General features: G+C 40.2%; 1 protein-coding gene across 3 annotated transcripts in view; it reads left to right on the top strand.

The window, feature by feature from the left end:
• Nucleotides 1-16,420, top strand: part of AOPEP (aminopeptidase O (putative)) — a 772,742-nt gene that overhangs the window by 614,145 nt on the left and 142,177 nt on the right. Inside the window, exon 13 of one of the 3 annotated variants that reach the window (XM_029617484.1) lies at nt 13,397-14,613. The exons of the other annotated variants lie outside the window; for them this stretch is intronic. Within the exon in view, the coding sequence (XP_029473344.1) occupies nt 13,397-13,405 (9 nt within the window). The 3' untranslated portion in view covers nt 13,406-14,613. Of the gene's footprint in view, nt 1-13,396; nt 14,614-16,420 lie in introns of those variants that run through there. 3 annotated transcript variants of the gene reach the window in all.

The following is a 16,420-nucleotide window of genomic DNA, read 5'->3' on the forward strand; positions in this document are numbered from 1 at the left end:
TTTCCTTTTTTAGGATGCACAGAAATTGGTCCGTTTACTCTTGATATAGGTCATTAGGTAGTCCTGTGAATATACATGTAGTGTAGCTCCCATACTGATATTTTGCCTACTTCCCAGCAACATTTGTTTTGGTTTAATATCTCACTGTAAATATCCACTTTGGTGGTGGTTGGGGGGGGGGGGCAAGGAGAGGAATTGGATTCAGACGACAACCAACATGTGCCCTGAATTTTATGGTCTGCGGGTACTGATATGCAAATATAGAAGAAAAAGCACAGGACTGTTTCTACAGCCAAGTCCATAAGCAAAGCAAGTCAAGCAGCACTGTCTGAATTTTCAAGAAGGCTCATCACCCGGTAAAAATGTTGATAGCAATACAATTTTTATGGGTTATCATAAGACTTGGGGGTAACTGCACGGAGCAATAGTTGCTACCCTTAAAATAAACATGGGGGTATCCTGCACTGCATGGCAGATACCTCCACAAGAATCTTGCAGAGCAGGCTGGATGGACCATTTGGTCCTTTTCCGCTGTCATTACTATGCTACTATGTAATACTTAATAGACATGTAACCCCATTTTTGCAGGCACTCCCAGAAATAGGAAGGGGCCACCTTCAGATTCTGCTGTTATCACTGCCGGCCGGTCATGGCGGACCGTGGCTTAGACCGGGCCGGCGGGTGCAGGGAAAATAAGTACCTGGGGCTTGGGAGTCAGTCGGGCTCCTGCGGGGCAGACTGCCCTTCTGTCTCTCGCCTGCGGCCGCTGCCGCATCTGTTCTGGCTGGCTGGCTCCTCGGGGTTTGGCTCCGCCCATATCACTTCCTCTAGGGCCGTGCGCGCTGCTAAAGACTGTTCTTAAAGGGGTCATGACAGGAAACTGTCATGGTCCTCCCAGAAACTCCACCTCCAACATCCTATATTTAAGGCAATGTCTGGTTCTCAGACCTTGCCTTGGTATTGAGGTTCCTGCCTGAGTTTGCTCCTGTGTTCTCTGTTCCTGGTTCATCGTCCCACTCTGCTTCCCTGCTCCGTGGATTGATTCTTGGCTTCTGACTTCTGGACTGGTGGACGTGTCTTCTCCTGGCTTGATCCTGGTACGGCGTTGGACCCTTCTCCTGGCTAGATCCTGGTATGGCTTTGGACCATTCTCCTGCTTACACTCTGGACTGGATTTCAACCTCATCTGTGTACCGAATCCCCGGACCGGCTTTGGACTCTTCTACGACTCCGCTCTCAGACTGCTACGACCTGCTGGAGGCACCAGCCGTCTGGAACCCACGACCTGCAGTAGGCGCCTGCATCCAGACCTTCAGTCTTCAGAGGAGTCTCCTAAGTCCCAGCGGCCGGATCCCTACAGGCTCCTCCTGGGGGGGTTGCGTGCTTCCAGGTGAAGTCTTCATTCAACTTCCTCCTGTCCAGCGGCCTCGCCCTTCAACACTAGCTGACTACCTCGAAACAGGGGTCCACTTTCATAACATCTGCAGAGGTTGAGGAAAACTGGGCTGCAGCTCCAGATCATGGGGATCATGCACACAATCCCAAGAGGATCATGCATATAATCTCTCAAAAACAGAACATCCACAACTAAGTATAGTTCCGAAACAAATGTATTTTATGGAGCCAAAAAAAAAATTTAGCATTACAAAAATAGGCAAAAGACAAAATCCAAAAGTTCTCATTCTCTAGTACAAAAATACAGTTTCTCATGCTTCTTGAGTCTATTGATAAGAAAAGGAGGTCCTTCTCTAATTCCCAGTGGGGTAAGTTTTCCTTTCATGCCTCTCAGAAAATGGATAATTCTCCTTTCCACATTGGGAAATTTGGCAATACTTGGTTGATAGCTTGTCTAGGAGGCTGAAGACATCCCAGCCCTTACACCTGGTGACAAGCACCTTTTGGAGCACTGCAGACTATGGGACCCCCTCCTGGAATCCCTCAAACAGCTTGAAGAGAGAGAGAACACCTCTTCCAATGGAAAGGAAAGGCAACACTCCTTTTACTTCTGAAGCTAACAAGAATTACAACCCTTGCTGTCTTTAGCATTGAACTCCTCTCAGTGACTCATGGAGTCTCCTTCATAGATGTTGATGAATGACTTATACTGTTGGGGATGGAGCCTTACTGTCTACATCCTTGGAACCTCCAATTAATGAAAATGTTTAAATTCTAAAGAATTAAGTAGTCCTAGTCTGCCTTACAGACATGTTTAGGTTATATGCACAAAATTTTCTCAACCCTAGTTTGTAGTATCCAAATACTTAAAAAAATGATGACTTGCTAGACCAGGGCAGGATCCAGTGGAGGTATTAAAGGTATTTCATGCTTATGGACCGAAAGCAATTATCTTTCTTTTTCTGTATTCTTGTAGATGCTTCCTCCCTTTAATGGTATTTCAACTATATATTGCTATTTATAGCATTTTAAAAAAAATAATTTTAAACCGTTTTTTGGGGTGAAAAAGCTGACCATGACAGTTAGCGTAACAAGTCTACTACCTTTATCTTCTAGTGTACAACCTCTCCATACTAAGAGAAGCAAGCACTATATACTACAAAGCCAAGCCAATTTGCAGTGCTGATTGGCAGCTTGGCATTTTCTCTGGTACCTGGCAGCTTTAAAAAAAAAAAAAAATTCCGATTTTTTTTTTGGTTTGGTTTGGTTTTGTTTGTTTTTTGTTTTGCTTTTTAGTGTTTTAAACAGAACACATCTGGAATACAATAAACTAGAGGAAGCAAACAGAAGAAGAAGAGAAAAAGACAGAAGGGCATAAAACATAAAATATCTCTCCAAGAGATTTAGGAAAACTTAAGAGTGCTTTACTATAGAATGTGTCTTTTCTCGAAATTTTGTGTGTATTGGTTAGGTGAGTACTCCGGTTTCAGTGAGTGTTGTGAAATGTCTAACATTAAAGTGAGACTGAAATTTATTTCTCCTAGGAAAATATTTTTAAGAGATGTCAGAATACAGTATTGTCATTAATTCCACCTTTGATACTTAAGTCCACTTTCTAATCTGTTTGTGATAGACTGAAATATGACAATGAAGTCAAGTAATTCTGAAATGTAGCTATGTGGATGTATGCATATTGTTTAAGACCCTAATAGATACCGTATTTTAAAATTGCTAAACATATACCACAATGTATAAGCATTTTATTTGGCCACTCCCAGTACTGCTTTTGTCTTAAAAATGCATTGAATTGTAACCTACCTTTTTTCAGATTTTCACTTGTGCAAAGGGCACATGTTCAAGTGCTGTTGAAGCCAGGCAAACCAGACTTGGTTTATTCAAATAGGTTGAAAGTTGCTTTTAGGACTGAATTTTAAAAGCGTTGCTTGCACTGAAAAGCCCATATAAGTGAGTATCTGGGCCATGCGAGAGACGCATATTTTTAAAAGCATATATATATATGCATGCTTAAGTAAAAAAAAAAAAAAAAGGGGGGGGGGGGGGCAGAGGTTGGGGAATGGACGTTCTAGGGCAGGGCCAAGAGTGATACACACAACGCCATATTTTAAAACCGGAGGTCGAGGCATGCATCAGCTTGTTGTTCACATATATTTACTGCTGCTCCTGAAGAGAAGCAAGTCTACAGATGTCGCGTTTTTGGGCTTACATGAAAGGGTGAAGGGTCTGGGTCAACTGGAGGCATGCAGGATGAAGAACCAGAAGGGTCTCGATGACCTTGAGATTAACTGTGCTAACTGGTGGACTAATTGGAAAAACTGGGAATGTCCCTCGCGTGAGCATGTTTTAAAATCCGCTCACGTGCATTAAATCTGGCAAAATCCTATGGAAGATACTTACTTTGTGTATGCTAGAGTAACCTCTTAAAATTAGGAGCATACGTATGTGTGCTAGGCTTATTTTAAATATACTCCTTTTGCTATTTTATTCCCCCTTTTACCTGGAATTTCTTTCCATAAAGTTTTAACATTGCATTTTGATTCTTGCAAAATGTTTATCCTGTTTGACTCAATGCCCTCTTTAATATATAGTGCCATTCCTCCATCCATTTGATCTATCCTTTAATTTTGATATAATTTCTACCCAGGTATCTGTCCCATTGGTTATCCTTCTACCAGATCTCAGATGCCGATTTATCTCTCTCTCTCCATCCAGTTCTATACACTCTAACTCTTCCATCTTATTTTTTTAGTCTTCTGGCATTAGCATACAGACATTTCAAAGTATGTTTTTTGTTTGTATTAACAACCTGCTTATCAGTTGATGGGGTAATTTGAAAACTTTCTGCTCTGTCTGCTCTTTACTTAAAGGCACCTGGCCACTTTAGTATTTATTGCAATTTCACTACTGGGATGCCCTAATTTCCATGTTCTCTCAGTATCCTTCAAAGATACTTCATTCTCAACCATAAGAAATGTATTAGGAAGTAGAGCTATACAGCTAATCTAAAGTACTTTTAGTTTGATTTTAATTTATATTTGTCAAAACACTATAGCTAACCTACTTATATCTATCTAGGTACTCACCTTATTAACTATTTTACTTTTAATTAAATTCCTTCTGACTACATTTTCTACAGGTTTTATTCAGGAGTTGTAAGGTGCATGCGCCTAATGGTATGCGCTTCCTGTCCTCTTCTGCTGCAAGGGATGTGGGAGCCTCTGGAAGCTGGGGCTGTAGAGATAGAAGCCTGGATCACTCGCGGTGACCTGGAGTCCTCTCCTGGGGGCTACTGAGCAGGCTATGCAGATAAGCCTTCCGGTCCTCTTCTGCTGGGTCACTGGAAAAGTAGATCCTTCTCCAGTCTAAAGTAGAAAAGCTACACATTTCCAGTTCACCTTGGAGTAGGCCTGCATCTGGCTGCTTTCCTTCCCAAAGACTGCCTATTCCATTTCACCCCAATGAAGAAGCTGCTGCTGTTTATCCAAAGAGATCTTGTCTTTTATATTCTCTTGGAAACCCCTCCTACATAGGCTGGGATATGCAAACGAATTATGTGAGGATTCTTTGTAATAATTTATGGTTTGATCAACCTTACACTTAAAAAAAAAAAACCAAAAAAAAAAAAAAACCAAAAAAAAAAAAAAACCAAAAAAAAAAAAATTTTTTTTTTTTTTTAAATTTCTGGCTAGGAAACCTAACATGATGGCACACCTATAGTGCACACCTCCTGCTCAGCTTTAGAGTTCCTTCCGCTATGAGATCCTATGTGCTTATTCTATGTTTTCTTGAAATCTGATACTGGTCTTGTCTCCACATCCTCCACAGGGAATCTGTACTGTGTGTCCACCTTTTCCATAAAGAAATATTCCCTAGATTACTCCTGAGTCTTATCTCCTTTCACCTTCATCCCATGATCTCTCATTCTAGATCTTCCTTTCCACTGACAGATATATGCATCCTATGCATGTATTCCTTGGAGGTACTTAAATGTCTCTATCATGTCCCTCCTTTACTCCAGAATATGCATGTTTTTATTTTTAAGACTTCCCCCTATGATGAAGACCATTGACCATCATAGTAGTTGCCTTCTGGTCTGACTATTCACTTTATATATTTTTGAAGGTGCAGTCTCCAGAATTGTACACATTATTCCTCATGAAGTCTTACTAGAGACTTGTTCAGTGCAATATCACTTCCTTTTCCCTACTGACTGTTCCTCTCCCTATGCTTCCCAAGCATCTTTCTGGCTTTTGCTGTCATCTTATCTATTTTGAGGTCATCAGATATGTTCACCCCCAGATCCCACTCTTGTACACAGGAGGACTTCACCCCATACTATACTTCTCCCTTTGTTTTTTTTTCAGCCCAAATGCATGACTAGACCATTCCTCAAGCTTCACTAGCTTATTCCTCATGTTTTCCCATACCTTCCGTATTGTCTACCCTGTTGCAGATTTTGGTATCATCCAGTAAAAGGCAAACTTTTCCCAATACCTCTTCCACAATAGTGTTTATGAAAATGTTAAACAGAACCAGATCAAGAATCGATCTGGGTGGCACACCACTGCTGAGGCCTCTTCCTTTGGAATGTACTCTAATTTTTCTACCCTTTGTCTTCAACCAGTTTTAAACCTAGTCAATTAATTTAGGATTAATTCCTCATAGATGACGTATAAACAAACTGAGGGTCTCTAGATCCTGTAATCCATTGGCTTCTAGAAACTGTGCTATTCTCTGTTTTAGTAGCACTCTCCACTGATCTAACTTTCTGGTCACCTAGTCAGAGAAATTGATTAGATTTGTTTGACAAGGCCTACCTTTGATAAAACCATATTGCCTGTAGATCCTGTAAACCATTGGCTTCTAGAAACTGCACACTATTCTCTGTTTTAGTAGCAATTCTATTAAATTACTCACTACCAAGGTCAGGTTAACTGGTTTGTAGTTCTCAGAATCCTCCTTTCTTCCTATTTAATGAAGAGGAACATTTGCCCATCACAAGTCCTTTGGAACTACTCCTGACTCTAAAGAAGCACTGAAAATGTCACAGTGGAGCTACCAGACTTCCCTAAATTCTCTTAATACCTTCAGATGCATCCCATCTGGCCTCATTGGTTTATCTACTTTTAGTTTTGCTAGTTCCTTGTGAACATATTCTTCTGAAAATTGTTTGACGTCTACCTCGCTTCCATTCCTATTCATGACAGTAAACACTGAATGGCATATTTGTTGAGAAATTCAGATTTTTTTTTCTCGTCAGCCTCTACATATTCCCTCCTTCACCTTTGAGTCTTACAATCCCACTTTTGCGATTCCTCCTGTCACTAATATAGCTAAAAAAAAGTGTCACTCCCTCTTTTACTGTACTAACTACTTTGTCATCCTTTTATGCCTTTGCTCTCTGGAATACTTTCCCAGCTTCTCTTTGTAGTTTATGAATGCTTAACTTTTTATTGTCACTTCTTTAGAAACCACAGTGGCCTCGTTTTCCTCTTAACCTTTTATTTACTTTATGAAAAGATTTGTTGCCCTGACACTATCTCCTTATAGTTTTGTTCAGTGCTATTCTGCTTTCCCTAGTCTTATCCCATCTAGCTAATGACACTGGATACTCCTTTATCTTAAGGAAAGGAACATCTGGTTTCCTTACCAGGAGGAGTATAATGGGTGTTGCACAAGCTTTGCCTCTCCCATTGTAGCAGCAACCAGCAATCTGAAACAAGCAATATATCATAGTAATCAGCATTCAGAATGAAATTAAACATATAAATAGTTGGTGTGCCCACCGTTAGCTTGCAAAATCACTTTAAATCGAGTGGGGCAATAGCTTTTATTCTGCTTGATGGTGAAATTTCTTGAGACAATTTTAGCAGTCTACCATCACCAAGTTCTGTAAAACACTCCTCTATAGTCTTGCCCCATGTCCTCTGAACCCAGCTTTCACTTTTCACTCACAAAATGCAATACACTTAATATGGTCAATCTGCTGTTTTTTGCTATCATACGTTTCAGTCATAATTTAAATTTAAGTAATGTGTAAGGTACTGTAAATTTCAAATTGAATGCCCTACAAAATGGTACAAAAATTATATTAGTAGGATAATTCAGTAGAGTGCTGGGGGGGGAGGCAAAGGTTATGCAATACCCAGTACTGACGGTGTGTGCCAACTGTTTGTCAACAACAGGTACCATCTTAGGAGTGTGACTTTTCTGTTAGCCTTTCCAGAGGATAGGAGCTCTTTGTCTCCTGTTGTCTAATTTTCCAACTTTAATGAGAGTGGACTAGTCTGTCCTTAAGGATCTTTCTGTCCATCAGCCCTATTTCTGATTGCTTTTTATTCTAGGTAAACCAATGTTTGGAGACTTTCCCTGTGAGAGCCTTGGTTACCCCTTCACAGAGGATTGGGGCAGGGATAGGAACGATTCTGGCAGTATTCTTTCACTCTTCTAGGGGGACAGACCTGTCCATGACGTGATGCAGAGAAGTTTCAACGTTGCCTGTCTTTAGTGATTATCTCCTCAATTTGAGACAAGGAAGTTTTTTTTCCTACCCTTCTTGTCTCTTGTTTATTTTTCCCCTTTGTTTGAGTCAGTCTATTTTTGTTTCACCTGGATCTGAGTAGCCTTGGTACCAGGAATACAGTTTCCAATATATTGGAGAAGGGGTGCCTTTTACCTAGGAAGAGTCTGAGGAGTACATGTTTAATCAGAGAAGTGGATCTCTGTCCCTTGCCAGAGGGAAGTTGCTGGAGGTATTGTTTAAGAACGGTGTACTGCATTTGAGAGGAGAGTGCCCACTGATAGTGTCATAAGGAAATCTATTATATTGAAGACTTGTGGAAAGCTATTGGAGTTGGGACTTACATTTTGATAAAGCATCGGGACTTCATTCTAACCATTCTATAGTGGGGAGAGTATGTGGTAAAGTTGGGAGAGGAAGGAGAAGAAGGAGGATTGAGCCACTTTCAATCTGAGTAACGAAGTAAAAAGGAGATCAATTGTTAAGGAATTGGCTTCTAAATAAAATGCAAAGACTTTTCTGGAAGACTGAGGGCACAAATGTATTCATCTTTCTTCAGCCTAAACTCTGATTTAAGGGCTGTAAATTATTCTTCGATCATTTAATCAACTTTTGGTACTGTTTTACAGTAAGGAAAAAGGGGCTTGCAAAAGAACCTTGAAGCTATGCTTTTTCCCACTGTGAGTCCTGTGGGACTATCTGTCCTGTGGAGAGTTGAGAACAGATAGGGTCTATCTCTGTTCCTATGTGCCCCTGGGTGCAGCTTTAGGAATCTGTCTTGCCCAGGAGGTAAATTAACAAAGTTTTCCTGAAATCCAGGCCCCTTGTGTTTGAAAGAACAATTACTGCCTGTGCTCTAAAACTGAACCACACTATCTGGTGATCACTGGATCCTAGGTGATCCCCCACTATATCAGAAACACTGCCCAATTTATAAGTTTTGGGTTTAGTGTTAACCCCTTGTGTGTTGATTTTGTTGCCAGTTACTTGACTAGTTCTTTCTGCGGACAATCCAGGATCTCTCTTTCTAGATGTTAGCACAGTTTGGAATGCCCCAATCAGCATCTGGCAGACTGAAGTCACCTAGCAATAGTACCTCCCTTTTCATAGCAATTTTGTGATTGTCTTCAATTCTCTCTATCCATTTCTTTTGCCTCTGATGTAGTTTGTATGGTACATCAGTTTATATTGATGTTCCATTTCTTTTTCCCCAGATGAACCCATAGTGTCTCCTTACTTCCTAAGCCCTGCATTTTTCATGATCTGATATTATTTTTTATATATAGCACCACTCCTCCCTTTCTTCCTACCCTGTGCTTCCTGAATACATAATAGCCTTGTATAACTAAATCCCAGGCATTCTTCTCTGTATACCATATCTCTGTGACCACCACTATGTCCAAGTCAGCTTCTTTATGACAGACTCTAGATTGGGACTTTTTTTCCCATACTTATGAGCATTAGTGTTCACAGCTTTCCAGATATGACCCACAACATAAGAGACTCCAGCCAGTGCAGTGGGAACATTGAATCGTGAGTCTATACCTTTGCAGGTCATCAAACCAAGGAAGCTCTTGCAGGGATGCCGGGAGCAAGTTAAATGTAAGACATTGATAAGACAGGCTAAGAGAGAATTTGAAAAAAAGTTAGCCATAGAGGCAAAAACTCACAGTGAAAACTTTTTAAAAAATATATCTGAAGCAGAAAGCCTGCAAAGGAGTCACTTGGACCATTAGATGATCGAGGGGTTAAAGGGCCTCTTAGAGAAGATAAGACCATCATGGAAAGATTCTTTGCTTCTGTATTTACTGAAGAGGATGTTGGGGAGATACCCGTAGTGGGGAAGGTTTTCATGGGTAATGATTCAGATGGACTGAACCAAATCCCGGTGAACCTAGAAGATGTTGTAAGTCTGATTGACAAACTGAAGAGTAGTAAATCACCTGGACTGGATGGTATACACCCCATGGTTCTGAAGGAACTCAAAAATGAAATTTCAGACCTATTAGTAAATATTTGTAACCTATCATTAAAATCATCCATTGTACCTGAGGACTGGAGGGTGGCTAATGTAACCCCAATATTTAAAAAGGGCTCCAGGGGTGATCCGGGAAACTACAGACCAGGAAACTTCAGTGCCAGGAAAAATAGTGGAAAGTGTTGTAAATATCAAAATCACAGAACATATAGAAAGACATGGTTTAATGGATCAAAGTCAGCATGGTATTACCCAAGGCAAGTCTTGCCTCACAAATCTGCTTCACTTTTTTGAAGGAGTTAATAAACATGTAGATAAAGGTGAACCGGTAGATGTAGTGTATTTGGATTTTCAGAAGGTGTTTGACAAAGTTCCTCATGAGAGGCTTCTAGGAAAAGTAAAAAGTCATGGGATAGGTGGTGATGTCCTTTCGTGGATTACAAACTGGCTAAAAGATAGGAAACAGAGAGTAGGATTAACTGGACAATTTTCTCAGTGGAAGGGAGTGGGCAGTGGAGTGCCTCAGGTATCTGTATTGGGACCATACTTTTCAATATATTTATAAATGATCTGGAAAGAAATATGATGAGTGAGGTAATCAAATTTGCAGATACAAAATTATTCAAGTAGTTAAATCACAAACAGATTGTGATAAATTGCAGGAAGACCTTGTGAGACTGGAAAGTTGGGCATCGAAATGGCAGATGAAATTTAATGTGGATAAGTGCAAGGTGATACATATAGTGAAAAATAACCAACCCATGCTATAGTTACACAATGTTAAGTTCCATATTAGGAGCTACCACCCAAGAAAGAGATCTAGGCGTCATAGTGGATAACACGTTGAAATTGTTGGTTCAATGTGCTGCGGCAGTCAAAAAAGCAAACAGAATGTTTGGAATTATTAGAAAAGGAATGGTGAATAAAACGTAAAATATCATAATGCCTCTGTATTGCTCCATGGTGAGCCCGCACCTTGAATACTGTGTAAATTTTGGTCGCCGCATCTCAAAAAATATATAGTTGAGATGGAGAAGGTAAGAGAAGGGCGACCAAAATGATAAAGGGGATGGAATAGCTCCCCTGTGAGGAAAGACTAAAGAGGTTAGGACTTTTCAGCTTGGAGAAGAAGCTGAGGGAGGATATGATAGAGGTGTTTAAAATCATGAGAGGTCTAGAACAAGTAGATGTGAATCGGTTATTTACACTTTCAAATAATAGAAGGACTAGTGGGCATTCCATGAAGTTAGCAAGTAACACATTTAAGAGTAATTGGAGAAAATTCTTTTTCACTCAATGCACAATAAAGCTCTGGAATTTGTTGCCAGAGGATGTGGTTAGTGCAGATAGTGTAGCTGGGTTCAAAAAAGTTTTGGATAAGTTCTTGGAGGAGAAGTCCATTAACGGCTATTAATCAAGTTTACTTAGGGAATAGCCACTGCTATTAATTGCATCAGTAGCATGGGATCTTCTTAGTGTTTGGGTAATTGCCAGGTTCTTGTGGCCTGGTTTGGCCTCTGTTGGAAACAGGATGCTGGGCTTGATGGACCCTTGGTCTGACCCAGCATGGCAATTTCTTATGTTCTTATGTGGATCAATCAGTAATTTAAAGTACTATCAATCCCCAGTGGGCTAGAGCCAACAGGTTGAGAACCAGGGAAGCCAGGGTTAAAATCCAACTGACACTTCTTGTGACCTTGGGCAAATCATTTCACACTCCATTGTCTCTGGTTCAGACTTAGGGCCTGATATAGTAAGGATTTTCTCCCATTCTGTGTCTATGGGAAAATTGCTTGGTAAATGATTAGATTGTAAGCCTTCTGGGGTCAGGGAAATGCCTACAGTACCTGAATGTAATCCACTTTGAAGTGTCATGAAAGGTAGAATATAAAGTTATGATTATTATCAACCCCTTCTTTTGTGGGCTAGAGACCAACACATGGTTAATGCTCAATGTCTAATATTTTTCTGTTTTCTAATTGGATTTGATATTTCTTTGATATGTTAAAAAATGTATATCTTAAAATTCTAGCTCAAAGAGAGAAGGAAAATGTTTGTTTGAAGCTCTGGGGAAACATCATATAGTGCCACTAGGGGCTAAAAGCTTATGTATGCAGCTCTAGAAGGCCCTAGGGCTTTTTAATCATTGGAAACCCAGAGTTAATTATTCTTAGAAGCTATCATGTGCATAGGTAAAAAAAAAAGTCCACTAAGGACCGTTTGTGTTTTGTATTACTAGTCCTGTAGTTCACAATCAGGTCGTGCCGGGCTTCATGCATAGAATGTCTCATGCTGTCTGTATGCTGTCCGACATTGCAATGTTTCGGAAGACGATTCTTCTTCAGGGAAACATGATTTGCTAGATGCCAATGATTTTGACTGGTAGATAACTTGGTCTAATGCAGGACGGCCTTCACCGCGCGCATCATGTTTGAAGTCTTTGTCTTACCGATGCATTGACCGTCCTGCATTAGACCAAGTTATCTACCAGTCAAAATCGCTGGCATCTAGCAAATCCTGTTTCCCTGAAGAAGGATAGTCTTCCGAAACATTGCAATGTCAGACAGCATAAGATATTCTATGCATGAAGCCCAGCACGACCTGATTGTGAACTACAGGACTGGTAATACAAAACACAAACGGTCCTAAGTGGACTTTTTTTTTTTTTTTACCTATGCACATGATAGCTTCTAAGAATAATTAACTCTGGGTTTCCAATGATTAAAAAGCCCTAGTGTCTTCTAGAGCTGCATATATAAGCTTTTAGCCCCTATTGGCACTATATGAGGTTTCCTCAGAGCTTCAACAAACATTTTCCTTCTCTCTTTGAGCTTGATTTTTTTGTATTTTGATATTTAGCAGTTCTCAGCCATTTTTTGGATTTTCAATTTTTGTATCTTAAAAATCTAGCAATAAAGAACATTTTAAAAAATTATGCTCGAATACTTACAAATTAATCAACTTTAAATATAAAACATAAAATTATACATAGTCATATTGTATAAAAGTAAATAGCAGGTGATCATTAAGTAAAGATTTAAAGTCTTCATAAAACTGACAAGTTTCTGGCACTAACCAGTTATGCCTTGTGGGGAATGGAGGTTATGAGAGGAATGAGGGTAAGAAGAATATTTCCCATGCTTTTGACTCAGGAGAATACACCAGCAGGCACTGAAAATTTCTTCAGTCTGTGCTTATGTAAGGAAAAGCTATCAGGATGGCTCTTGGGCAAGCTTCAGAAACAATAAATCATACTGTATGATAGAACTGTGGCAAGGGGACAAATTACAGCATAGTGGTAGAACAGGTTTGCGTTTCGGCTAGTGGCTTTTCCTCCATGAGCCCACTGGTCGTCTTTTAGACATACAAACCAATTCTCATCAGCCATAGTGTATTTGCAACTGCATACTTAGTGCATCAGGCATAGAATAGAGTGTTGTTTTTTAGTTGTTTGTTTTTAATTTTTATATTCCACTTTTTTTTAGGTAAAATAAAGAATCTCTGCAGGGCTGGGAGAACAGGGAGATATTGCAGCAAAACTGTGCACCCCTTATTTTCTAATTCATGGTACAAAGAGGCATTTGGAGTGACATGTATCCTGGCTTTCAGATAGGCTGCCAGTTTAATCCTGTGTTGAAAATTACTGACCCCTTTCAGAGAGAATGGTGAATTCTATAGGGACGGTTATCCTCAGCATGTAACTAGGTATAATATAATCCAGAGGGGACAACAAACATGCTCAGACGCTCCACAACCTCTCTTCCCTCCAAATATCTACTACCACAAATGTTAGAGATTTGGGAGTAACTATAGACAATCGGCTGAATTTAAAAAGATTCGTCAACAACACAACAAAGGAATGCTTCCATAAATTACTGATTCTAAAAAATCTGAAACCACTCCTTCACATGCAGGACTTCCGAACAGTTCTCCAAGCCATCTTATTTTCAAAAATAGATTACTGCAATTCCCTTCTAATCGGCCTCCCAGCTATCACCACCAAACCTCTTCAAATGCTACAGAATTCGGCAGCAAGAATCTTAACCAATACCAGTAGAGGAGATCACATCACCCCTGTCCTTATGTATCTACATTGGCTCCCTATCAAATTCAGAATTCAGTATAAAGTGCTAACCATGATCCACAAAACTATTCACTCTCTAACCTCCCTCGAACTATCCTGCCCTCTTCAACATCACTCAGCCTCCAGACCAATTAGAACAACATACCTAGGTACCCTTTATGTTCCCCCCGCCAAGTCAGCTCTCAAGAAACGAGCTTTCTCAATTGCTGGACCCTTACAATGGAACAATCTTCCCTCGGAACTCCGCACAGAACCCTGCCTGCGGACGTTCAAAAAAAAACTGAAGACCTGGCTCTTCTCTAGAGCATTTACTTAGAGTTCCTTACCGGACCCTACATTATAGAACTTAGGTTCGGACGTGTGTAACTGCTCGAAGTTCCCCGTATTCCTTTACCATGTATTCATTGTTCTGATTATCATGTTTACCTTTTTCGCTATTCCCCATATTCCACCCTCGTTATGCTTGTTCAATTCTAATTCTATTCTTGTAAAATTGTGTTAAATTATGTTCATATTGTTTGCTGTAATTTCAAACTGTTGGTTCGCTGTAAACCGAAGTGATATGTACTTGTACATGGTCTTCGGTATAAAAAAGTCTTTAAATAAATAAATAGTACTGGGTGAAACTTCCTGTAATCTGTTTGGTTTATGGAACCCTGGTTTATCACTGAGAGTGCCTTACTTTTATTCCAGGGAGTGGGGACGACTTAACCTACTGTGGCATGCTCTGTTCTCCTCTGAAATGTTGAGATGTTTAGTGGAAAACATCTGTGAACTTGGCCTGTAAATATGCAACATAATGGAAGGCCATAGCAACATAACTGTGCAATCAAACTATTTTTCTACTTTCATACTTTTATGTAACTGTTCTAGTAAACAACCTACTTAGCACAGAGTCATTTTTTTTTAATAATGCTCATTATGTCTCACCTCAACAGGTTATCAAAATAGCATTTTCCTTTTTCGCTAATGTACAGGTCTGTGACACAGTTACATGCCAGGAGAGAGTGAAAAATCAAACACTGATATTTTGAGGACATGGCAAACCAGTGTTGCATAAAATCTTGACAATGAAATCTATTTAGTCTGATTCCATACTTGCGTTACTATTGCATTGTGCAATCCACAAGATCACAGCTTGAGGCCACTACAGTTCTTTATTAACATCGTACCAGTCCTTTTGCTCTCTATTCCTTGTTGCTGTTATGTGTGTATTACTTTCTGCTCTCTTTCGCCTCCTAGAACCTTTCCTCTTTGTCTCTTTCCCATTGCATTTCATTCTTTTTCTCTCCCTAGTTGTCTCTTAAATCTCCTGTTTCTCCTTATATTCCCAGTTATTTATAGTCCTCCTTATAGTCCTCTTATTTATAGTACTTCTTTGCCTCTACCTTGTCTGTGTCTCTCTTCACATTATCTTCTTCCATGTTTTCTTTTATCCCACTCATCTCTGTCCATTCTCTTATCTTTTCTCCTCCTTTCTCCGTTAGCTTCTCCCTACAGGTCCTACTTGCTGTCTCCTGATGCTTTTACTGCAATCACGATACTGTTGTCGGTGAAACTGACTAGCTGGCAGTAGAAGAGCTACAGGATTGTCAGGAGTCAGATGAAATGGCAAGAGCGAGGCTCTGCTCATGCTAAAAATATTCCAGCAGTATTATATCTTGAAGGTTTTACAGACATAACCTGTGCAGCACGGCTCTGGCACATATGTCTGTTTTTTTATCCCACTTTCAGACAGGGCTCGCCTTCTGGCTTTTTATAGGATGCTGATCCATTCCAACTAACTTCGTGGAGACAGTTCAGAGAATATATTTGCCATGTGTGGAAGGAAGACAAAAATATCAGCTGTGATTCCCGAGACACCACACAGTAATTCAGAGCTGTCCAAGAATAGCTTGATACCCAAGAAAACTGTCTTACAAGGTGAAGTAGTACAAAACCTCAGGGGAACTGACGCACGCAGTCCCAGTTAACATGTATGTTCCTCAGAGACAGGAGAAAATCCTGGAGATGACCCCCCTCCACCAAGTTTACTAATCAGATTAACAAATTTTAACTTTTTTCGTTGTCTCTCTCTCTTTGTACTAGCAGTAACTGTTCAAATAACTCAGGGCTATACAGTGTGTTGGTTCTCAACTTCAATAAAGCATGATTTGTTAGAATAGTGAAGAGACATGGCCTAGTTAACTCATCACAGAGAAATGGAGAAGTTCTCCATTTCCATGTCATTCCTCCCCTCATCCCTTTCACATCTCCCTTCCATTAGCCTGCTCTTCCCTTTCCCATATTGTCATTCTCCCTCAACCCCTTCTCTCATCTCTCTCTTACCTGCCTCTTCTCTCAGCCCCTCCCTCTTCTAATATCACATCCCCCAACCCTTGACCACAGGCATCCACAATACACCACGCTCTTCCACCCCTCACTC

This window comes from Rhinatrema bivittatum, chromosome 1, assembly GCF_901001135.1.
Source record: "Rhinatrema bivittatum chromosome 1, aRhiBiv1.1, whole genome shotgun sequence".
Classification (NCBI taxonomy): domain Eukaryota; kingdom Metazoa; phylum Chordata; class Amphibia; order Gymnophiona; family Rhinatrematidae; genus Rhinatrema; species Rhinatrema bivittatum.